We start from the raw sequence: 25,168 nt of genomic DNA on the forward strand, positions 1-25,168 counted from the left end.
TGATTGATTGATGGCCCTATGATGAGAGGTCTCGGAAAATATTTAAATCCAATGCACAATGTTTTAAAAGCAGAACCATATTTTTAAACACTAGCCCTATATCACTTTGGGAAAGGAAGGATCTATTCTTAGGCATCAACATCTGCATTTTTATGTAAGCATTTGTGTGATTCATGTTGTTTTCCAGTCTTTTGAGGCCAATAGAATTAGTATGACTTCCTTTCCATGTCAGTTTGTTTCTTAAGAATGCGTTTCACAGGATGATGTGATGTTGCTTCATGTTTATTTGTCTATTTTGATTTGCTACGCTCTCATAATAAAACAAAGTGCCACTGACAGATCTTTAGTAGCCTAGGATAGGCTTTTAGAGTCCTAAGATGGCTTAAAATGGTTAAAACAAAAGTATATCCAAAAATGCCATCCAAAGGCCCTAATAGAATGGAGAGATGATTTTGAAAGTTGACCTAGCTGTCACATCTAAGTGGGAAGGCTGACCAGAACTCTGTAAAGAAGGGTTTTGTTTGGCTTGTTTGTTTTTTCTACTAGCTGATAAAGCATGGGTGTTTAGGGGAAAACAGTTTGAGGACTGAAGTACATTGCTACTCCTAGAAATGTTCTAATATGTAAAGTGACTTATCTATATCTGAGAAATTACAAAGGAGCAAGCAACGTGTTTGTGATGAAATAATTTATTTATTTAAGGGATTTATATCCTGCCTTTCTTCCAAAATGGGATTCAAGGTGACTAATTTAGAGCTAGTCTTACAAGGAAACCTAGGGTTCATAGATTTCATGAAATCTAAGAACCATGGATTGTATGCCCATGTTACAACAGAAGTGGAGAAATATGAAGCACTAGTCTCATATCCCTGTCCTCTTTTGTAGTTTCTTTATTCAGATGTAATGCACCTCTGTGATCTCATTTCCCCCCGGCAATTATCTTTCACGTCATGAGCTTGTAATTTAATGTAATTCTTTTTTCCCTAATAGGAATACAAAAGAAATAATAAAGAAACGTGACATGAGTGAAAGAGAGGATGTAAAACGAAATGTAAGATGGTTATATTTGGCATTTTTGAACTAGAATTTTGTGGGAATTGGTAGTACAACAGAGAGGAAACAGAGCTAAGAATTATTTGCTAATATAAGGGTTTTATTTTGAAGGGAGAGTTAGGTTTATGCTTAACTTTCTTCAGATTAAATGAATCGGATTTGGAAGTGATTATCATTATTTGGATTGTGATTTTATTATTAAAGATTCATGACAAGTCCTGGTCCCTATGTATATTTATTTGCAACTAACTACATTCAGTAGGCCTTACTTCAAAATGATTGTGCATGAGACTGCAACCCTATTCAGTTGAACTGAAAGAGCCTTTTAAAGTACTATGTATTAAAAGTAGGGTTGCCATAAGTCAGGAGCTCCAAACTGGGACAAATGTAGGACAAATGTAGGGCAACATTTTCAAATGTAGGACACATTTTAAAAAATGGAGGACGTGCAAAAAATTGAGGATTTACAAAAAAAATGTTAATATAAATGCATGTTTTTTAAGCATGATCAAAATGGAGGACATTTTGGCATTATTCCTAGACAGATGGCAGAAATGTATTTGATCTCGGGTTCAATTGTACTTCTCAGAAGTGTGTACTTGGGCAAGGGACTGTGGTTTTTCTTCACTGCACATGAGTTTGTAAAAATTACAGCAAGTTACATTGGCCGTGCCTCAGAGGCTTCTTGATATCAATATCACCATCATCATCATCATCATCATCATCATCATCACTATAATTGTCCAAGAAAGGCAGACTTGTTAGCATTCAAAGCGCCATAAATACACAGAAAATGCACTTGCATATATTTAATAATAAAAAATAATGGGAAAAAAATAAAAAACAAGGCAGGGGTGTATATATTTGATAATAAAAATTAATGTAATAAAATAAAAACAAGCAATAATAAAAATTAATGAAATAAAATAAAAACAAGCAATAATAAAAATTAATGAAATAAAATAAAACAAGCAATAATAAAATTAATAAAATAAAACAAGCAATAATAAAATTAATAAAATAAAACAAGCAATAATAAAAATTAATGAAATAAAAACAAGCAATAATAAAAATTAATGAAATAAACTAAAACAAGCAATAATAAAAATTAATGAAATAAAATAAAACAAGCAATAATAAAAATTAAAGAAATAAAAAAAATAAAAAGCAATAATAAAAATTAATAAAATAAAAAAATAAGTATTTTATATTTTTAAAAATAATTTAAAAACCCCAAAAAAACCAAGGCAGACCTAATGGCCACTGACTCAGCTTTCCTCCAACTCCTCCGGCCCAATTCTGCCCTGGCCTTCAGGCACCCTTCCTCTGACTCCTCCTCCTCCTCCTCTCCTCCTCCTCCTCCTCCTCCTCCACCCCAATTCTGCCCTGGCCCCTTCAAGGCACCCTTCCTCCGGCTCCTTCCTCCTCCTCCTCTCCTCCTCCTCCTCCTCCATCAACAGAAGAAGGGAAGCAAGGCAGGCGCACGCGCACGGAGGGAAGCAAGGCAGGCGCGCTCGCTGCCACTGGCCCCTGCTGAGGCCTGGGCGGCGCGCGCCGAGGAGCCCGTCCTCTTTGGCCAGCTGGCCAATGGCTGGCTGGCCAAAGCAAGGGACGAGCTCCTGTTTTGGAGCCCCGTGCACGCGCGCGGGTGGGCAAACCCTGATGCGGTGGCGGCGGCGCTTCTGCCGCCGAGGAGGAGGAGGAAGGCGGAGCCGGAGGAGGAGGTGGGTTGGCGCTGCCCAGCCCACCACGAAGAGGAGGAGGAGGAGGTGGGTTGGCGCAGCAGCCAGCCGCATTAGCGGCAGCGGCTATGGCCGCAGGAAGAGCGGACCCCGAACCGGGAACAAGGCGTGGGGGGCCCCCAAACCGGACCGTGACCGTGAGGGCCCCCCCAAAAGCGTGATTGTCACGGGGGCTGCCGGGTTATGGCATCCCTAATTAAAAGTATTTGAAACTGCTCATACAGTCTTTTCCTATACAGTGGTGCCTCGGGTTACGAAATTAATTCGTTCCGCCATTCCTTTCGTAACGCGATAATTTCGTAACCCGAAATAGCTTTCCGTTAGCGCTGGAAGCCTATAGCATTTGAATTTCGTGCCGAAATGAATTTCGTAACCCAAAAAATATTTCGTAACCCAAAACAGTTTTGGCCAATCCAACTTTTTCGTATCCCGGAAATTTCGTAACCCGCGCATTTCATATCCCGAGGTACCACTGTAGAGCATTTTAAAATGCTTGAAATTATTTATGAAGGTAGATTAAAGACATCTAAACATATTTTAACATCCAACAGACTATAAATATTTAGTTACTACGTTTTAAAAACCAGCAGAGTTGAGCATTCCAGAATGTACACCTGATGCAGGCATAAATTTTGTGCCTTTGGGCCCATACAGATAGGCCAAAATAAAGCTGCTTTGGGTCACTTTGGAGGTACTGTATGTTGTTTAAATGATGCATGTGTCCTAATACTCCAGAAGCTGTGCCAAAACCACGTTCTGGTCCTCAGGACTGGAGTGTGGCTTTGGTGTGGTTTCCGGACTCTTAGGACGCATGTATCATTTAAACAACATACCTTCAAAGTGACCCAAAGCAGCTTTATTTTGGACTGCCTGTGTGGGGCCTTAGTTTCTAACATATGGAGACTCTAAGGTGAACAGACATAATGAATTCTTTAAAATAAAATGTATATACATACAGATTCAGTTTCTTCAGCTGGAAAATTTCTATTTTTCATGTAAACCATACCAATTGCTTTTGGAATGCAGGATTAGTGGAACAAGTTCATAATGGGTAGTTGCATTAAGTCTCTTAAAACAAACACAAAAGTATTACAGCTTCTTAAAAGCTAACAGAATTACTGTGATCTAAGATTGCCAGCTTCATCAAATAAATTAGTGCTTTGTCAATTGGAAATCTATGTACATGATTATGGAGGAAACTTTGTAAAAGCTAAGGGCAAAAAGCCATGAACTGAAAGCATATGATGTATCTGAGCAAAGCGAAGATGTATCCAAGGTAATTATATTGACCACATACAACATCTGTGTTTGGTATAAAGTTATATAATCTAGATACCTGTGCTATGTTAACTTAATATCTGTAATAAAAAGAAAAATTTGGTCTCAGTTAAATTGTAAATGAATAGAATCAAGGAGTATATTTATTGTGACCATTCACAAAAAACCAGTTGGACATGCTCTAACCTATTGTTTAAAGATTTGAATACTGAAATTTCTAGTTTGGGTGGGATTTCACTCTTATTTGTTAGATTTTTATTTAATGTCATTAATCATCCAGTTAATTGCCACATTTTGATGCTTTTCTCATATTAGTTGTTTTGTATATTGATACATTAGCACCACAGAGCTGATGACTTGTCAGCCATGGGTCCACATCACAAAAGGCAAGCATATGAAGAGGAAGAAGAAGAAAATGTAAGTGTTATATCAAATTATAATATTTTCTTAAGCACACAGATATTCCAGATTTCTCTTGTTAAATACCTTCAGTTAATATTGACAGAGGTACAGTTATATCAAGATTTAATTCTGTTTCTCTTGCTTACCAGGAACAAAAACAGGGCACCGCCTATCCAGATACAGATTATTCAGTAAACTATGAAGATGATTTTGAGGTGAGTGCAGGCCCATGTTTTTTTGCAAGACTTGAGAGATAAAAATAAACACAACTCTCCCCAAAGGGATGATGAGAGAGGAATTTTAATTGATGTGCCTTTGGCCATTTATGAGTTCTGTACAATTAAGATGCAATGTTGACAGCTCCCACCATGACACACACAGAAATAACTTTATAGAAATAGAAGAAACCTAGAACATTGCCTTATATTCAGTCAAAATGTGTATTTGGCCTAGTATTCACACTGACTGGCAACAAGTGTTCAGAGTTAGGGACTGAGCTTGGGACCAATGGCCTATGGTCCTTTCCCAAAGATCCACTGATCTATATAGGCCTTTTCTCAGAAGGTGAAAAGCCCACAATGGAATGCTGTTTCCATAAAACAAATTACATTAATACTTTTTACAAGATACTGTTGTAACATCTGTGAAATGTCTTTTTTAGTAATGAATAAGGAACAATCGCCATTTTAAAGAACTGTGTGGTGGTAAGACAGACGTAGTGGTGAGGGGGACATGAGGTGTCCTTGCTGGACTGATCTATTGCTTTTTAAATCTTTGGTTCTTTTTAAAGGATTATGAAGATGATTTTGATGATGTAGATGATGAGGATGATGAAGACAATCAAGAACAGGAGAAGGAAGAAAGAGAAGCAGAAGAAAAACTTAAAAAAATTAATATAGCGAAGAACTCAGAAATAGCAGAAATTCAAAAAGCAATTAATGCTGAAAATGAAAAGATTGAAACCTTTCTCCCCAAGCAAAGAAAGAAAGAATTTCATCCTAAACAACATGAAAAGAAACCAAAACTTGGTATGTCCAGTCACTAGATGTAGTTAGAAATTATGAGAACAACCTCATTTAGTTGTAAAGTCATTACCTCTCATTCTAAAGGCAATGAAAACTGGCTTTTCTTATGGACTGCTATAGACCTCAGCTATGAGGGGGTTTACACTGGCTAAGGAACTGGGATTCAGGGAATGACCCTCAAAGTGTACCTTAGGTTAAATATAAATATTTTATTAAAAGTTAATAAATAAATGTCCTGTTAATATTATGTTGTTCCTCATAACACTTGTCGGATGGTAAGAACTACAGGAATTAGGAAGTTCCGTGATTGCTATGCTTCTTTGCTTGTCTGTCATTCCAAGCATCACTGTGTCATCACTGTTGTGTCCTTTACCTCTTCTAGTCTTTTTAGATTGTGTGGGTAGAGGACCAATATAGGATAATCTCAGTATAATCTCAAAGTGCTTTTTCTCTCTATTTGCATCTTCAACTATTTTAGCTTCACTATATTTTGTCAATTATAATTCAAATGGAAGTCATTAGATTCCATGACCGAATGCTTCTGTGCATAAAAAAAAACCTCCCTGCATGTGGAAAGTTAATACTGTATATCATAGATGAGGCTAGGCTGAACCTTTGCCTGCTGTAAATGCTCCTTCCATGTGGAGGGAACGTTTACTTTGGCAAAGATTTAAACGTGATTGTAATAATGTTATCTGAATAGTATGGTCTGAGAAGGTAATAAAGTCTACCCTACTGAATTATTCATCAGTCTAAAAAAACCCCAAAACAGAAGGAAATGTCATTTTAATTACATTTGCTTTGTATCAGAGTTATCCACCTATTGTTTAATGGTTTCATTAATATACCTGTTTTCCAGAAAAGCAAAAGTCATCTGCTCATATACCTATGTCTGGAAAGTTCATTGATTTCCAAACGGCTAAACAGCGGCAAAACATCAGAAAGATAGCCACTCAACAGAAGTAGGTGATAATAAAATAAATCACTTCATGTAATTGTTGCAAGATGGGCTGCGTATAAAATTTAAACTGATTTTTGTAATGGTACAAGTGCGGTATTCTTAAAAAAAGGGGAAAAATCTTTTTATTGTGCATGCCATGTGCATAAGGTGTAAATTAATTGAATTCATCATATCCAGTGGGGATAGAAATCAGTGCCATATAATGCTGAAAACTGTATGTGTCTGTATTTTACTGTGCTGTTCTTTGTTTTGTGTAAGGGCTGAATAGACTGGCAGCTTCAGTCAGCTTCAAGCTGGTTTAGGGGCATGGTGTTTACATGTGCCATGTCCCCAAGTCACCTGGAAGTTGCACCTGCAATTACATGACGGGCGGCTTCGGGGTGACTTTGGGGCATGCTCTTTAGATGCCACATGCCCAGGAGATGGTGAAACGCCACCTCCGGAGGCAAAGGGGCAGCTTTTCTCTACCACCAAAAGGGCTCCTATTTGGGGTGGAAGCTGGCTGGATTGGGGCTGCACGTCTGTCTGCTGCAGCCCCAATCCAGCCTTAAATGGGATACCTCCAAGCCACCCCATCAGGGTGTCTGTTTCGCCCCCTAAAAGACAAAGCTGTATTTTTCCTTATAAACTAGAGGATTCTTGAATTTAGGAGCAGATCTGTTCAGCTTTGGAGAGGGTGTTGTTGTCGCTGTTGTTGTTGGTGGTGGTGGTGTGTGCCTTTAAGTCATTTCCAATTTATGGCAATCTCAAGGTGAAACTATTATGGAGTTTTCTTCCCTCCTGAAAGATATGCATTAATAAGAAAGTCTATCTAACTTTTATTCAGGAATATTCACTATAACGAGCTGTTACTAATATTTAACATATACTTAAAGTCAGCTTACATATCATTTTTAAAACCAAAGATGTTTTAAATGAGCAGCTAAAAGCTGAAGTGTGAATATAACAAACATGCTTACAAATACATGTATCAAAAAGGTACATGTATCAGGGAGTTTCAGTTTCCTGTTGAACAACTCCTTGGAGGCAAACCCACATTGTTCCCTTTGCAATGTATGGCACAGCCTTTAACACCTTACAAGATGTATATACACGTACCCAGAAAGAAAGAAAAAATCCTGTTCAGAATTCACCTTAACATCTTTCTCTTCATTTAAAAAAAGCACCCCTATCCTTGATTCATACATCTTGGTGCTGAACTCCCTGTTTATCGCTTTAGGAGTGCAGATAGTTCTTGACCAGCTATATGTCTCTGTATGATTCGTGCTTGTTGATCATTTTGCTTTTCTGTGACATGTTTTCAAGGAAACGTAGCACTGAACTCCTACGATTTATTGACCTGGACTTTTCAGTCAGCTTCTGCTTGCTGGATTTACCTCCAGTAAATGAATATGACATGTATATCCGGAACTTTGGAAAAATAAATACCAAGCAGGTATAGAGCAAATTGTATTCATCCCAATTCATCACATTTCTTAGAACAACACAGTCTTTTTTTTAAAAAAAATCACTTAATTAGTCAAATTTGCAGATCCTCAACACTGTCATTCCCTTCTGTTAATATAGCTGACAGTGTGATGTAAATAAAATACTATTCTGACTTGTAACATCATTCTTCTACTTTAGGCCTATTGTCAGTGGAATGAAGATAATCTGGACAGAGATGTTCAGACTGAGGAAATAGAGACTCAAGAAAAGTGGACCCAACATCCTGGAGAAACTGCTATTGTGTGTGGAGGTGATTAGTATATGTTATGTAGTGTTATTTAAATCCAATGTAATTCAAGTGCTTATTAGGGTAAACCTGACCCTGTTCCTCATTATTAAATAGTTATCTTCCATAAAGTAAACAGCAAAAAAGCATTAACATTTACAGCATTTCATGAAGCTTTCCGAGAAATGTTTTGTGATGTTTTGGTTCCTACATGTAACCTTGTGTTTCATACCAGGTCCAAAAAGCAGTAGTGACATTTCTGCTTTTACACCAAAAATTGATTCCCAGAGATTGGCAAGTTTTCTGCGATCAGCTTGTCAGGTATGTTTTTTTTTTAAAGTCTGTATTAGTAATATAATAGTGCTGATAAATGGTAACAATAAACAGTAAACTTTAGACAGAGTTGTGTCCAGACTCAGTCTAAAGCTGTTCTGGGATAGGTTAGTCATAAGTTTCATTGATGTAGAAAGTGGAACAAGCTTGTTTTCTGCAGATCCATAGACTTAGAACATATAAACATTAGGAACACCTTTCTGGTTGTTGTGGTCCCTTCCAGCTCCATGGCTCTATGATTTCTTTAATCCTGAATAAGTCTGGATTCAGTGCATTGTATATTAAAGTATATTATTGAATATATTTGAATATACAGAGACATAATGATAATTGGAAAAACTGTTTGCCCTATCCTCCACTTTAGTTTTTCTTGATTAGATAGGGATGGCACGGTTTCTTCCATGACCCATCCACATTTTTTTTTATTTTTTTTTTTTTTTTTTGGCATGTCTTGAAAGCAGCAGAGAGTGAATGAAGTTTTCTGTCTTAGTCACTGCATTGGGATATGCAGATGCAATACTCAAGTACTACTTGAGTATTTGAAATGAAAATAACTTTTTTTATTTCTTTAAATATTGTGTTCAAAAGGTGATTGAAGTTCTCCTCGAGGAAGATCAAGTAGCAACACAGCCTAGACGGAATCTAAGATCACGGCCATCCAGTCTGTCTATTAGTGATAGATGTTTCCAGTTAAATACTGATCTGCCTTTCCTAAATGGTAAGTAACTTTTTTTTCTCCTTCATAAGACCTATTTAATTCAGCATCCTGTTTTCTTCATTGGCCAATCAGATGCCCATGGGAAATCCATAAGCAGGGCATAAGAGTCTACTCCTGCAATGAAAAACTCTAGTTTTTTGGTGGATGAACTGTTGAAGAAGCCAGTTAGCCCAGTTTTGTGCCTTTTAGTTAGCCCAGTAAAGATGTGATAGATCCCCTCTCCAGGTTGTCTCTTGGACTCATGTCACACACCTTGCCCCTTTTGCCTTTAAGATCCCTCCCTGGGTTTGGTACTTGGACCTCAGGATAGTCCCTATATGGACCAGGGCTGTGTTGTTTTGTGGGTTCATTGTGGTAAACATGAGAAAATTGAACAGGAACAGCCAGACAGTTGTAAAAAACTCCCCCCTTAAAAAAGTCTAAGTTTATTAATACATATTTACCCTTGAACTATTTAATCATTGACAGGTCCCCCAAACCCTGTTCATTTCTTTTCTATGCCTGCCTATCCTTGTCTCTTTTATAGCTATTCTCTATCTCTATACCATCTTTTCCCTGTCTCATTTCTGTCAGAGACAATCCTCAGTTGTGTATCCTTTGGCCACTGCAAGTCCCCCTTCACAACATTCTCTCAGTTTTGATTAGCTGGCTCCAATCAGGTTTGCCCAGCTTCACTGTTCTGTGGATTTTATATTTTGTTTCCCTGGTTTGTCTTGAAGCACTGAGTAAAAATATAGCTAAGTTTTTCTCCCAGTGTACTTGTTTCTCTTTTCTTGGGGTGCTTTTCAGGCAGCATTTTAAGTGCTTCAAAGTACCTCTACTTTGCTCCAGCAGGGGAAATGACAATTTGAGGTTAAAAAAGAGATCTAGAATTGTTAATCCTTGCTTTCTCCCCCACCCCCAATTTATTTTGTAATCAAAAATATAGCATGTCTCCTTAAGTAAAAAATGAAGCTTTACGTGACACCATCGGAGAATGGCCTTGCCTCTTTGGCCTTCATGTATTTTTAAAACAATGTAATCTAGAATTTCAATGTTTTTCTTAGGTCGAAAAATATCGCACTTGCACATTTCTCAGGCTCAGAGGCAAGCTCTGCTTTCTGTTCATGGCTTACCTGAAAAGTCAAACGATTTGCTACTGGACAGAAAATACATCATATGTGTGTGGAATGTCTGGCAACCTTCCAGTCCTCAGAAACTGTTGTTCTGTGAATCACAGGTATAATATAATTTATTTACATTTAATGAACCATAACACAACTGTATTCCCACCTCCCTGTTGGAAGGGAACCTGAATAATTATCTGAAAGTATGTTAAAATTTAAGCAAAAAAATGATAGGAGGAAAATCAGGTTAACAGTTCAGAATACAGGCATATCTCAGTTAACAAAGCCTCTGACAATGAAGCTCCTTTCTGTGCTCCCACCCCCCACTTTTCTTCCCTGCCCTCTCTCTAGCTAGATGTTTTTTAGCCATATTGGCACTGGGTAGTGGGTGAAGGTGTGCTGGAGAAATACAGACTTTAAGGTGTCGTGTTGCAGAAGTGTACTCTAGCCAAATCTACCATAGTCATGAGTGTGGCTGCCTACATCAGGCAAAGTAAACAGTAGCTGCTTCCAGAATGCCTTACTGCATGAAGAGGAAAAACATAGAGAAAAGGAAAGAATAGATAAGCGTATCAGGAATTTTAAAAGAGAGGTTGTGAAGGATACAAGAGCCAGTGTGGTGTAGTGCCTGGAGTGTTGGACTATGATCCTGGACATCACTTGGCCATGGAAACCTACTGGCAAACCCCCACTGAACAAATCTTGCCAAGAAAACTTGTGATAGGTTTGCCTTAGGGTCACCATAAGTCAGAAATGACTTGAAGGCATGCAACAACAGCATTATGAAGGGTACATTGAAACTATAGGCTTTCTACAATACTCTTCTGTTTAGTTAAGCTGAACTTCTGTGGAAGAAAAAATATTTTTTTGATTTGTAAGTCTCAGTGAAAAACATTTACAACATAACAAGTTCCATTCTTTAATGATGCTCAGATAATAGAAACATAGAATCATAGAGTTGGAAGAGATCACAAAGGCCATCCAGTCCATTCAGGAACTCACAATCAAAGCACCTCTGACAGATGGGCACCCAGCCTCTGTTTAAAAAAGGAGACTTCACCACTCTCCCAGGGAGTGTGTTCCACTGTTAAACAGCTCTTACTGTCAGGAATTTCCTCCTAATGTTTAGGTGAAATCTCTTCTCCTGTAGCTTGCATCCATTGTTCTGGATGCTGTTCTCTGGAGCAGCAGAAAACAAGCTTGCTCCATCCTCAATATGACATCCCATCAAATATTTAAACAGGGCTGTCATATTACCTCTTAACCATCTCTTCTCTAGGCTAAATAATTTGATGCTAACTTAATTTTCCTGCCACTTAGGTGACATGCTGCTGCTTTAGCCCCAGTAAAGCTATTTTAGCGTTTGCTGGAACAGTTGATGGTTCAGTGCTGGTATGGGATCTCAGAGAAGACTCCAGGATGCATCACTCCATAAAAGTCAATGAAACAAATTGGACATTTCGATCTCCTACATTTTCTACAGGTTAGTTGACATACCTTGAATAACAGAATGACATCTCTGTTACATCCAGATTAGACATTACCAGGTTGTAAGTATAAAATCTTCCATTCCACTTCAGTTGTTTTTCTTCATTCCATTGAAAATATGTATTCTGCTTACTATGCAGTAAAAGTTAAGCTTCAGGAGAAACACATGTATCTAAGGTTTACCACAATAAGTTCAATAAGGCTGCCAGACCAGTCCTGTCATATGGAAGTTCACTCCACTGAATTCAGGGGAACTTATTTCTTAATACTGTAGTTGGCATAAGATTTAATTGTTTTAAACAGAAATTTGCCAAATCTGATATGCTTCAAGGTTTAGAGATTAATATTAACAATAATAGTATATACTATTACCAGTTAGAGGAAGATTTGTCTCTTTACCACCCAGGCCTCTTTTATGATAATTTCTATGATGAATGACATTCTATCAGTGGAAGATTATGTTCTGAGTATCTGTGTTGAGAATCCTCATAGTTTGAAATGGATTAGACGTAATACTTTCTGTTTCAAAGAATGTTGATGCCCATATAATGATTTTTTTTTATTATCCATAACAACTCTACCATTGAGCAAACTGAGGTAGTCATTCCCTGCAGCAGATTTCCAGTGTCATACAACTGCATCAAATTGTTTGTTACTTAAATTGCGAATACTATATTTTTATTGCTAGGTATTAGGAGATGTCTTTAAGGAATTTTATGCTTTGGAGCCAATTTTTTATGCTTTGGGGTTTTGGATTCTGTGTTGCTTAACTTGGATGGCTGATGGGGCTCATCCACAACTCTGCTTCAGGCAGCAAAATATCTTAGGCTGGCTCTGTTGCCATATATGTTAATAGAAGCCTGACTCAGATTGACCAGAGAACATAGTTAAAATATAGTTTTTGAGAAATTAGTAATTATCATATTTTTGAATAAAATGATTGGGGATGAATAGGTTGAATGTGGACTGTTTTTGTTTATTGCTTTACTGTAGATGGAGTGTTTGCCTCAATAAACCACACATGTCCTGTACTGATGATTGAACCTGTCTCAACATCTGTCTTCAAGGAGCAGAACTCTGGGCTTTCCTATCTCTCATCTCCAGAAGGCATGTGAACTACTTTCCAGAAATCAACAAATGTTCTATCTGTGGTTTGTGTCCCTTCACTTAAGTCACAGGAACATGAGTATCTGCCTCCTATCTTATCAGATCATTGTTCCATTTAACATAGTATTGTTTACATTGGCTGGTTCTCCATGGTTTCAAGTGAGAAGTTTTTCAATCAACTGGGAGATGCTGAGATTGAATTTGGTACTTTCTGTATGAAAAATGCACATAATAAATGTTCTTTAGAGGAACTAATCATACTTTTTTGTAGAGTTCCCAAAGAGATCAATCTGTTAGTCTTAGAGACGTAAGTTATCTCCCCCCCCCCCCCCCATGGAGTCTTTGAAGGGGGCAGGCAGGTGGCCACTATTGAGTTTCATCGTTAGGTATTTTTGTTCAATATTTTGAGGTACAACGATGTAATAGTTTAAATAATTTACTTTTGTGAACTGGCTTATGGACTTTGATTGGTGGCTCTGTTTATATGTATTTAGCATACAACATATATTTAGCAATATATATTTAGCATATATTTAACAATAAAATAAATGAACTGTGTTCTCTCAACATTTTGGATAGTGGCCTTGGGCAATAAATCTGTCTAATTGGTTTTATGTGAGTTAAATTATTAAGGACAAAATTAGTTAAGATACGCAGAAAAGTTTGTGCAGATATATAACTACTGGGTTACTCTTTTCTTCTACAGAAATATTAGGGCTTTCATTTCAGATTGCTTCAATGGATGAAAATGGCTCTCTCAGTCTGTGGGTAAGTTTATGCTTTTCATTTCTCAAAATCTAACTCATATGCTGCATAGTTTTTTCAAAGTACTCTTTTTGGGGGAGGTGTGTGTCATTTAAACTGAAGGTTTGATCATTTCAGAAATGTTCTCCTTTCTACTAAATAGGACATACATTGTAATTGTAAGAGCAGCTGTTAAGCATTTGTAACACCTTTTGTTTTGTACATTTGAGAACAGTAGCAATATTTTGCCTAAATACTGTGCAAAACAGTATTCTTAAAAGAATTAAATTGTTGTTTTTCCTAGTTGCATGAAATGTAGCACATTTAGAGTTTTTGTGGGCATCTCTAAAGATGCCAACCACAGCTGCTGGCAAAATGTCAGGAATAAACTCTTCTAGAACATGGCCCCATAGCCTGAAAAACCCACAAAAAACTATGAATCCTGGCCGTGAAAGCACAATTGTTCTTGTGATCTGAAGCAGAATTCTTGTTGCACACCACTTTTACAACTGGAAACTGTGCATAGACCAGAACTGGTATTCAAGAGGGCAACATGATTTGCAATATTGGAATTACAATTTTGGATTAGTGTTTAGTTTCATAACTATCCTGCTTTAAAATCTGGATTTCCAACGGACAATAATCTGTTCTACACAGCCATTTTTAGGCTTCTGATATTTATTATAAATTGTTCGTTCTGAATTTTAAATCACAGAAATGTATAGTTTCACATTTTATGTAAGATTAAAAAGAAATGCTTTGCAGCAGGCACATGAATGGGCAGCAATAAAAGAATCAGAATGAACATAATACAAACTTTTAATTGTGGAGAACTGCAAAATCGAGAAGGGCCTACTAAAATGATCTAGAAAGATATAAAAACAGATTATATATTATTTGCAACTATGTTGCTTTTTGTTGTTAATTTGTGCCATTTTCTAGGTAGTGGTTGAACTTCAAAAGGGGGATTTGGCTGGCTCACAAAGTGATTTAGGTGAGTAAAACTAATTACTGTATAGAACCATCTGTTCAATTAATGGGAGAGAGAGAAATATGTTTTTTCTGAGAGAAAAGCAGTGTTGGTAACCACACAAGATTGAAACTATTCTGGGCAGTCAGTTGTGCAGTTGCATATATTGATTAAGTGAAATATTAAAATGGTAATATTAGAATTATAAGACTGTATACAGTCACTCTGACCACTGAGTTCTTTGATACCTAGCTTGAATATGGCATTCATTTATAATTATGATGGTTGTTTGGTATTTATCCAAGTAAACTAATAACAGTAACCAATTACAATCCAGTTTTACTACTTTCAGGCTTAATTCCTGGGGGGAAAATAAAGTTGGTCCATAGCTCTACTGTGCAACTGAATTGCAGGTAAAATATGATATACAACTTCTTAACTCAAGCATATTGCTGTCTGTATCTACATTTTTAGTGTTCTTCCCTGTTTAGTACTATTGACAAGTGTTTGCTTGCTTAAAGTCTGCATTGTCCTATCAAACAAATAAATGTGTATACATGCCCAGTTCATCTATAACTTTGAGTACATTTCTTTTTCTAAAAACAACTCTGAGAACAGGCCAAAATGTCTATTGATACTGAATTAACAAATTGCTTTAGGTGAAGAAAATCAATTGATTCCTCCAACAGCACGCTCCTCTTGTAAATGCTGAGAGGAGAGTAGCAACAATGAGGCCACTAAGAAAAAAAGTGAGGAAGGGAAACTCTAGGGGGAGAATGCCTTACAGGCTAAACCCTTCCTCCTTATAGCCCATTGAAGAATCAGTGGACATTCAATGTCCACAGAATGCTTAATATCAGCTAAGCAGAAAACTGGACAAAGAAATGGGATTATTCGGTGGCTGGAACATGCTGTGCTGCTATGTTCTATCATAGGTTTCATTTGTTATATTCACTTGTGTCTTTTTCATTTTCCCAGCTTTTGTCCAAAAGATACCATGTTCATGGGGGTACCCCAAACACTGAACATTAAATTTCTGCCTTCAAATCCTAATCACTTTGTTGTTGGAACAGATGTTGTAAGTATGATTGTAACTTTAATTCATCTATTGCCCCCTTTCCTTTCCTAACTGTGAAAAAAATGTGTGGGTTTTTAAAGGTAACCCACTAAAAATATGCATGTTGAGGTACTTATTACCAATGACTGCATTTTAAAGTCTGAATAAAACCAGTAGTTCTTTGTAAAGTATAGTATTCTTAATTTTTATTTTATGTAACACAGATAAGAGATAACCTCCTCCTCTCCTTCTCCTTCTTTAAATCACAGGCCATAGTGAGTCATGGTACAAGGCATGAATTAAGAGTACCTCCCAAGTGGTTCAAACCTCAGCAGGGGGGGAGCAAGATCAACCAGAGTCAATGCAATCGACTTCTCCCCTTTCGGAAAGCCAATATTTTTGGTATGGATGTTCTTATACATTTGTTGGTCAGAATTGCCAAGGATGCATATTGTAGCTAAAGGTAACAGTATCTGAAAGTTGGGTTTGAATTATGCATAGTCACACATATATATGCTATAAGGGAGAAGCCGTTGCAATCCAATAGCTCAATCCTGGAAGTAGCATCAAAATAGCTCAGTCCAGCTCCAGTAACACTAATTGATTCAGATTTTATTCTGTTCTGCTAGAGACTGAATTTCTCTAGTCTTTTATATTGATAGTCATTAAGATTATTGCTTAGCTAGGTGATAATTTAGAGCAAGGAGATAATAGTATTATTTTAATTCTTCATTTAGCTGCAGAATCACATAAGAAAATTAAATATATAAGTACCCAGAATATTTTCGTAATGTATATAGTAAAACTACAAAGGTGCAAACCATCAATGTATAATACTGCTGTATTCCAAAACCAAAGAAGAGCTATTGCTTTGGATTAAGTTAACCAACCAACATGCTCTGTACATGGAGTTGTATATTTCCAGTGAAATTGTTGGTTTTGAGAACTTTGTGTTTGTGCCATGTTTCAAACTGCTTTGTGACTATCCTGTTTCAAAAATGCTCTGCCATGCAGTGCAAGAAAAGAAATACTGTACAATAACCATTAATCCAGAGATAACTTGGATATGCACAACTAGTTCCAATCTTTTTTGGATTCAGGCTATGAATTATCAACACAATGTACACAAACTATATGCATAAGGCAAAAATGAGGAGAAGTGAGGAATTGTGACATCACTGGTGTTATTTTACATGTGCTGCATTACTCCTGTAAGGCTAGTGCAGGCAACCATGAGGTGAAACATCAGTATGCAAAGGAATTTTGTAGCATCTTTGAGACGAACTGTACAAAATAAATTGTAGCATAAGCTTATGTAGATTTGGTGGAAAGAGTTTTGGAATGTGATGTGGGAACCAGAAAGGGGTTATGTTAAACTGGCAAAGAGCTTCCAGTGTTATAATATATGTAGTGTGCGAGGAAGCCATTAACCTGCTGCTTAATGGACTGTAGATGTGAAACATGTTAGGTCAGGAAATGTTCACAAACTGCACAGCTTCCTTTTGCTTGCTAAGGCAGAAGGGAACCAGAGTTCTAGTGGCAAGATTACTATTGGCAAGTCTGCCACTGTAGAAGTCAATATAGAGATTAATTCCCAGTGCCAGCCTTGTCTTTTTATTACCAGGGATACCTGTAGCAGTGCAAATAGTGAGATAGTAACAGACTGAAGGGAGAACATTACTAGATGTAGGTGTACCTTCACCATTCATCTGCTTTTTAGTGGACAGTTGTTATATTTTGCAAGTGACATGTTCCCTTTTAGAAGTACATGTTTGATGTTTTAATCAATATACAGATTATATTATTTCTTTTAATAATGACAGGATTTTTTAATTTATATTATATTTTCCTTTTTTGTTTACAGGTGGGATGTTCAGATGGGAGTATAAGATTGCATCAAATGACGTCTGAGCTTCCGCTTATGCAATGGAACAACAGCACAACAGGGCAGCCAATAATTGCCCTCCAGTGGGCTCTGACTAGACCAGCTGTATTTTTTGTTTTGGATGCAACATCTGTTGTTTATATCTGGGACCTGCTGGAAAATGACTTGTCACCTGTAGCAAAGCAGCCTATCTGGTCAGATAAGTAAGTCCGTAACATGCATTTTCAATTGAAATTATACAAGATTGAAAGTTGCTAATATTCCATCTTTTAATCCTTGCAAATATTCTGCTTCTTCTGTGCTAATCTGTACTAATAACCATGGTGCAAATAATTACCATATTGGGGCCAGGAAGAACATTTCACTTTTTCTTAACAATGATAGATAATTTGTTGCTAAAGTGAGATTTTTCACCGTTCCCTTGCACATGATACAGATTTCTCTCTTGAGAATAAAGGTTGAGGATAAAGCTTTCATAATTGGACTCGAATTCTGGGGAATTCTGGTTCAAAAAGTGATAGTGACTCACAAATAAAAATAGTAAAAGAGGGTAGCAAGACCAGATTATTTGAGGCAGATAATTTCAAATGGTTACTTTGAAAAGTGCTAAATACTTTAGGTTTGGACACTGATCTTAATTCAATTCAGGAAGATACTGAAGATCAGCAGTGAGCTAATAGAGTGGCTGCAGTGTTACAAAACGTTACATTACAATATGACTTTACCATTCCAAATCAGGAAAGTGTTAAAATGTTGGATCAAAAACAAGGCTTTGGACGACGGTTCTTTCATTCCGCAAGGAAAAATAACAACAGATGAGAGTCTTTATGGCTGGAAATATTACCATGGCTGGTTTATACAGGTAGAGCGGACAGAATCAGAGGACATTCAGTATCAGTCTTCTGGAAATGAGAGTGGTCAAGATGGCATTAGTTGGGTTCACACCAATGATAGAAATCAGAGTGTACAGAAACGCACAGACATGTCAGTGAATGTACGGTACACTTATCCAGTCTACAGAAATCCTGCTCTCAGCAACTGATAAAGAAGTTAAACAGAATTGTGAGTTGAGCAAAGAAATGACTAAAAACATTACCCATAGTTTATGGGACACTAAACTTGACAGCTGCTTTTTAAAGCAGGTGCAGAATATCACTGGGAAAATGGAATTTAAACAGGCTGGTTCCAGGCACAATATGGAGAATTTATAATAGACATATTTGCTTCTGGTGAGAATTTTAAAGTAACCACCCCACCCCCCACCATAGGTGGAAATATAAATGCAGAATGTCATGATGTCTTAGAAGTAACATGGCCAAAAGAGCTTCTGTATGCCTTTCCACCTTTGCTAATTGATAAAAAAAAAATTCATACAAAAATCAAACTGAAGAGAGCTTACCGTATATACTCATGTATAAGTTGACCTCATGTATAAGTCGAGGGCAGTTTTTGAGGCCAAAATCATGGATTTTTATATGACCCGTGCATAAGTAAATACGAGTCCATGTTACAAAAGATCTAAAGGGGGAAACAAAGCACCACTTCCCTCTCTACATCTCCCTCATTGAACCTCTCATAAGGGTCACAGTATCAGCATGGGGAAACAAGTCTGGGTGCATGCACACACACCTCTTTGCATCAGCATTTCCAGGCTCACAGCTTGCCAAAACAAACACGGGGGCACCAGCCTTGTTTTCTCTCTGCCTTTAAGCCCAGCATTTCCATACTCATGGCTTGCAAAAAAAAGGACACAAGTCTTGGTTTCTCCCTGCCTTTAAGCCCAACGTTTCCAGACCTTGGCTAGCAAAATAAAAAAAGGGAGGACATCAACCAGCCTTGCTTTTAAACCCAGCATTTCCAGACCCATGCCTAGCAAAATAAAAAAAGGAGGACATCAACCAGCCTTGCTTTTAAACCCAGCATTTCCAGACCCATGCCTAGCAAAATAAAAAAGGGAGGACATCAACCAGCCTTGCTTTTAAACCCAGCATTTCCAGACCCATGCCTAGCAAAATAAAAAAGGAGGACATCAACCAGCCTTGCTTTTAAACCCAGCATTTCCAGACCCATGCCTAGCAAAATAAAAAAAAGGAGGACATCAACCAGCCTTGCTTTCTCCCTGCTTTTAAGCCCAGCATTTCCAGACCCATGGCTTGCAAAACAGGGTCCAAGCCTGGGCATGCTCCCTCTCTCTGCATCCCTCTCCCTTCCCTCATTAGCTACTTTTAGCTCCAGTTGCGAGGGAAGGCTGAAGGAGCTCTCTCTCACACACACACTCTCTCTTGCGGAGAGAGGAGAGGCTGCCGGCGCTGGGACTCAAATGGGGAGCTGTTTACTTGAACACAGAGGAAGGTGGGCATTTTTTTTTACAGTGCGCCCGCGCCATACGCGGCCTTGAGCATATGCGCTCAAGCCGCGGTGGGGCGGAAGGGGCGGCGCGTCCCATTCAATTGAATGGGCGCTTGCACCCTGCGCGCGCCCACACCGCCACGCACGAGCCCCATTGTTTCCAATGGGGCTCGAGCATAGGCGGAATTCGCCTTACGCGGAGGGATCCGGAACGGATCCCCCGCGTAAGGCGAGGACGCACTGTATTAACCTAATCAGCAGTAGAACGCTATTGACCCTTCCATAAGTCGATCCTTGATTTTGGAGTCCATTTTGGGGCATAAATTTCTCGACTTATAGTCGAGTATATACAGTAATAGTCTTAATAAGAGAGAAAGGTAGGCCTTGCCATCGGGCCTCCCTAAAGGAACTGAACCCTTCCCACAAGGCATCTGACTCCATCCTGGCCTCCGAGGGGGAGAGAGGGTGGGCCAATGCCATCAGGCCTATCCTTAAGCTACAGAGCCCTCCATCTGTCCATCTGCCTTGGTCCAGGCCTCAGAGGGAGAGAAGAATGCTGGACCTGATCCTCTTCCCTCCCCCCACCATTCCATTCTCCTTTTGTATTGTGTCTTCTTAGAGTGTAAGCCTGAAGGCAGGGAACCGTCTAATTAAAAGATTTTATGTACAGTGCTGTGTAAATTTACAGCGCTATAGAAATAAAGCTTAATAATAATAATAATAATAACAACAACAACTCTATGTTGGCCTTGCAGGCCGTAGCTTCCTCTTTTGATAAGCATGTCAGTGGAGGAATAATGTTTTCTGCCACAGACAGCAGAGTTATTAAATCAGGGTCCAATACTCCATCCCAATCTAGAATGGTTAAAATTAACTGCTTTGAAATTGAGTGAAGAAACATGATTCAAAAAGGGTATTTGAAATCAGTAACTAGTACGATTTTGGCTTCTAGAAGACAATCTACTCAACACATATATGAGGCCACCTAGAACCCTTTCCAGAGGTGGCGTTCAGAGAATTCAGTACTGCACGAAGGAGCAAAAATAAAGGAGGTTCTCTCATTTTTACAAGATGGATTAGTGGGCCTGAGACCCAGTGTGCTAAAATGACAGGTCTGTCAACAGTACTTTCCAGCAAAGGAAAGTTGCTATCGGTCCACCTTCATGTAAAAAAGTTTCTCAGATATTGTTCTCAGGTTTCTAAACATGGAACCTGAACTTGGTGTTAAATATTTTGACAGAATAAGATTATCTTTCAAAGTGGTATTTCTGGTAAATATAATGTCGTTTAGGAGGCTTGTAGGTTTGAGAAAGAAAAGTTGTCATTAACTACAATCCATCTTTTGTTCGTAAGTCTTAGTTAATAAGTATCTCCTGCCACAAGCTCCATTATTATGAATGAGAGATATGCTAGAACACGCTATTACTTCTGCAGAAAGTTACTGGGTTTTGTTCCTAAAAGGTCCCACAGATTCCTCCCTTTACTTCATTTTTGGACTGTCTCTTTGTTACGATGACTTAAATGCCTTATGATACAAAAAGAGGCAGGGAAAAGGAAAGGACATTATAGTAGTATGTCACTGTGTGGGGCAGTACTTGGGCAGAGAGGGAACCAAATGATGGTTGCCTCACTCAGGGAGATGGGCTTTTCTCCAAAATAGTAATAAGGAATGGCAGCTTGAGAAGCTAGTTCTGAGAGATGAGGAGCCAAGGGGCAGTGAGGAGGATCTTGGTATCTCATCTCAGACAAAACCAAGTGGTCTTGAGGCTTTTCAAGGAGGTTATTGAAGATTCTAGTCAAGTGGAAATTAGTCCCAGCCTGGCTGATAGCATTAATTTTGTTATTTCCATTATACCTTTCTTTCTATCCATTTCTTAAGCAAAAACACGTTTCTGTCCTCAGGGTTATAACTATGGCTGTTCTGGGTGAGCCTGAAAAACCAAGTGGTCTCCTTGGGATTGCGCTGGCCAAAGAATCTGGAACAATAGACATCAAGTATGTAAAGAAGAAATGGGCACTACCTCAACCAGAGGAGTCTGAGAAACTAAATTTACTATTGCAGCAAGCCTTATAAAATCCAAATACCTTTCTCTGAATACACAAATGTGACCATGATTTGAGATGTATTTGTTAATATCTTGGTTTTGGCCAGGCATTATTTCTTAAAAGATATTTCATGTTTTTCATTCATTTTTTGTAAATAATATGTATGTATGTATGTATTTAAGTACACAGTATTTGAACTGGAAATACAGAATATTTTTTTAGCCACAAAACCACACAGATATATATATATGAAATTATACCTTCAAAGGAAATGTATTTATATTTAGTTGAAAAAATTATTTACTTTTAATATTTTGTGCACTGTAAATGTTTATAGATATTTTGGAATAAACTCCTGAGCATATGCTCCCATAAAATTTGAGTATCTGTTTCTAAATATTATACAATTGGCCCACCATATCCATGGATTCTCTATCTACAAATTTAAGCATTCACAGCTTGAAAATATATATTTTTATAAAGTATAAATTCCAAGTTGCGAATCTTGATTTTGCCGTTTAATATAAGGGATACTATTTTACTACACCACTGTATTGAATGGGACTTGAGCATCCATGGATTTTGGTATCCACTGAGAGTCCTGGAACCAAATGCCAGCGGATAACAAGGGCCCACTGTATATGAAATCTGTTTTATTTTTTATGTTTACAGTTTACCATTAAGACTTCTGATGTTGTAATACTGTAAAGCTAAGGAAACTCTTGATTTTCTTGGTTTTGGAGTTACTTGTATTTTGCAGGCACTTCACTTATGCCAGCAACTACTCCTGGATTTGCAGGGATTGACGTGATCGCTTTATGTCAGGAATATTGGATGTGTACAGTTCCTGACATGATCTTGAGTACGCTTTGCCAGATGTATGAATTCTTATCATCAGTAAGTGTATAGACAGGAGTAGAAGAGGGAAATGTAAAGATCATGGAGTCAACTGACAATGAAATGCAAGTGATAAAGTGCCTTACTTTTCTGTCCAAGGCTCAGGTGTATGCAAGATAAGTATACTCACAACAGCAATAAGTCATGATAAGATCCATAATGCGACTACTTGTGATGTACTCATTTAAAGTCTGTAGTGGTGAGAAAAACTGGGTCTTGTGGCAGATACACACAAGACCAGGCAGTGAAAGATTCTGTTTCCAAGTTTCAGAGGTAAGAATGAGGCAGTTTAAACCTGCTTTCCCTATTCTTAGAGAGGAAGAGATTGTGTTGAGGGAGGGAGGGCTTTAAAGCATTTCTTCTTCCTTCTGATCCTGATAGTTGTGTCTGGACTCTTAATACCTGTGCCAGAACATTACAGTACTCTTTTCCACATTGCACAGGTGATGGCAGATCAGCCTGACCGTAGGGGCGATTATGTGGACTTTCCAGGGCTCCAGCAAGCCACAGAAACTAACCAAAGGCAATATATATCCAGTGTGACATGAGTTGTTTGTATGTGTTCTAAATGGATGAATTACATCCACCTGAAGATTAATCTTAGTGACAATTCATAGCAATGGTAAATCATGGTAATTTAACAATGCTAGGATTATTTCTACAAAAGAAATTAACATCCAGACTAAAGAAGTGTACTATGTAGTTTTAAAGCTCACATTATTGTCAACTGTGGTTTGCCACTTGCTGCAAAAAACTAATAAGACTTGTTGCTCTGCAAGTTTATCTTCTCAATGGGAGCTTTATTTAAATATTTTACAGTAAAATAGTCTTGTCCACAAGAGGGCACCAAGCCATTGTGAGTTAATATGGACATTTGTGTAAAATTAGAAGCAGTAACAGGTGTATTTACATAATGCATAAATACAGTGTTAACCGCTTGTCCAGAAGGTAGCATTTGGAATGCTCATGAATCTTGTTCACATATATTTTAAGGTATGTAGTGGAAAGAAGATTTCAGATTTAAAATATTCTCCAAACCAATATCCTTTGCAGTTTTTTTTAAAAAAAAACTTCAGCTACTAGTTTAAAATAATACTGTAGTCAAAAATTATATAACCATTTATAACAAGATAAATCTGTCTATGTCAGTAACTATAATGCAATACTTGTTTTTGTATGTGCCATCAAGCCATTTCCTAAGGCATATCATGGATTTTTCATGGCAAGATTTATTCAAATGGACTTTGCCTTCAGCTGGGATCCCATGACTGAGGGGAAATTTGAACCATGGTCTCCCAGATTCCTAGTCCAACGCTCAAACTGCTAATATCACGTCACAATACATCTGCAGTAACTTGAAAACAAAGCCAAATGCTAGAAGTTAGGAAATATTACATTTTTGCACAGCCACCTTGGCTGTGGTCTAAATATAAGCTTGAAAGCCTTCTTTTGGTAGTGCTGGTGGTGCTGGTTTAAAGAAAAATGTGATCAAAAAGTGGCTAAAAAACAAAAACAGAGATCCCTGGTCTACATACATACACACACACACACACACACACATATATTGAACATACGTAGGATATAACTTTATAGTACAGGAAATCTATTCAAAACTATCTACAGGAAGGGTGGAGAACTATCAGTGTTCCAAAGTACATTTCATAGAGTTGCTGAAAGTTGTAAGTTTTCATGAGAGTTGTAATCCAAATCATCTGCAAGGTGAAATATTTTTAGCCCCAGTCTGTTCTGATTTCTGGTGGAGATCTTTCTCTGCTCTACTTAGAGATGCCAAGAATTAAACCTACAATGTTTTGCATGCAAAACGCATGCTCCATTGTTGACCTATAGCCTCCATGGCAAACCTGCTGCTCCCAATTAAATGAAACCGTTTGGACAAATTTGTTTCACAATGTACTATGTAAAAAGAAATCCAATTTTTATGTGTTGGTACTTTTGTAAGAACACAAATGTTTTACAGGATTACAACCTATAGTCTTAACATCTTATTTCCCACAGTGACAAATCAGATGTGGGGAGAAGAAGGTAAATGTTCTCAGGGAGGAAAAGTAGTTGGAGCATTAAGTTTGAAAATTATTCATTAAAGTTGGACATTAGAAACTGGAAATTTAATTCACTCTCACAAAATAGTCAAAATGATTTAACTACTTAAGTTACAGTTAATTGAGTCACTGATGAAAACATGTATGCGGACTTGGAGTTTGACGTGACATAGCTGCCTTACTGGAATATTTTTATTTATTTCTATATTTAAGATCTATATATGATGCCTTTC

General features: G+C 37.7%; 1 protein-coding gene across 1 annotated transcript in view; it reads left to right on the forward strand.

The window, feature by feature from the left end:
* The window catches only part of DYNC2I1 (dynein 2 intermediate chain 1), a 34,473-nt gene extending 12,104 nt beyond the window's left edge, over positions 1 to 22,369 (forward strand). The window contains 20 exon segments of the mRNA XM_042476314.1: positions 991 to 1,051; positions 4,413 to 4,490; positions 4,625 to 4,690; positions 5,266 to 5,503; positions 6,360 to 6,462; positions 7,767 to 7,896; positions 8,088 to 8,199; positions 8,411 to 8,496; positions 9,097 to 9,226; positions 10,273 to 10,445; positions 11,653 to 11,815; positions 12,814 to 12,927; positions 13,634 to 13,695; positions 14,614 to 14,665; positions 14,994 to 15,054; positions 15,620 to 15,719; positions 15,968 to 16,033; positions 16,035 to 16,100; positions 17,563 to 17,786; positions 21,835 to 22,369. Of these exon segments, the coding sequence (XP_042332248.1) occupies positions 991 to 1,051; positions 4,413 to 4,490; positions 4,625 to 4,690; positions 5,266 to 5,503; positions 6,360 to 6,462; positions 7,767 to 7,896; positions 8,088 to 8,199; positions 8,411 to 8,496; positions 9,097 to 9,226; positions 10,273 to 10,445; positions 11,653 to 11,815; positions 12,814 to 12,927; positions 13,634 to 13,695; positions 14,614 to 14,665; positions 14,994 to 15,054; positions 15,620 to 15,719; positions 15,968 to 16,033; positions 16,035 to 16,100; positions 17,563 to 17,786; positions 21,835 to 22,006 (2,257 nt within the window). The 3' untranslated portion in view covers positions 22,007 to 22,369.
* The last annotated feature ends 2,799 nt before the right edge of the window (positions 22,370 to 25,168 follow it).

Source organism: Sceloporus undulatus, chromosome 6 (assembly GCF_019175285.1).
Source record: "Sceloporus undulatus isolate JIND9_A2432 ecotype Alabama chromosome 6, SceUnd_v1.1, whole genome shotgun sequence".
NCBI lineage: Eukaryota > Metazoa > Chordata > Lepidosauria > Squamata > Phrynosomatidae > Sceloporus > Sceloporus undulatus.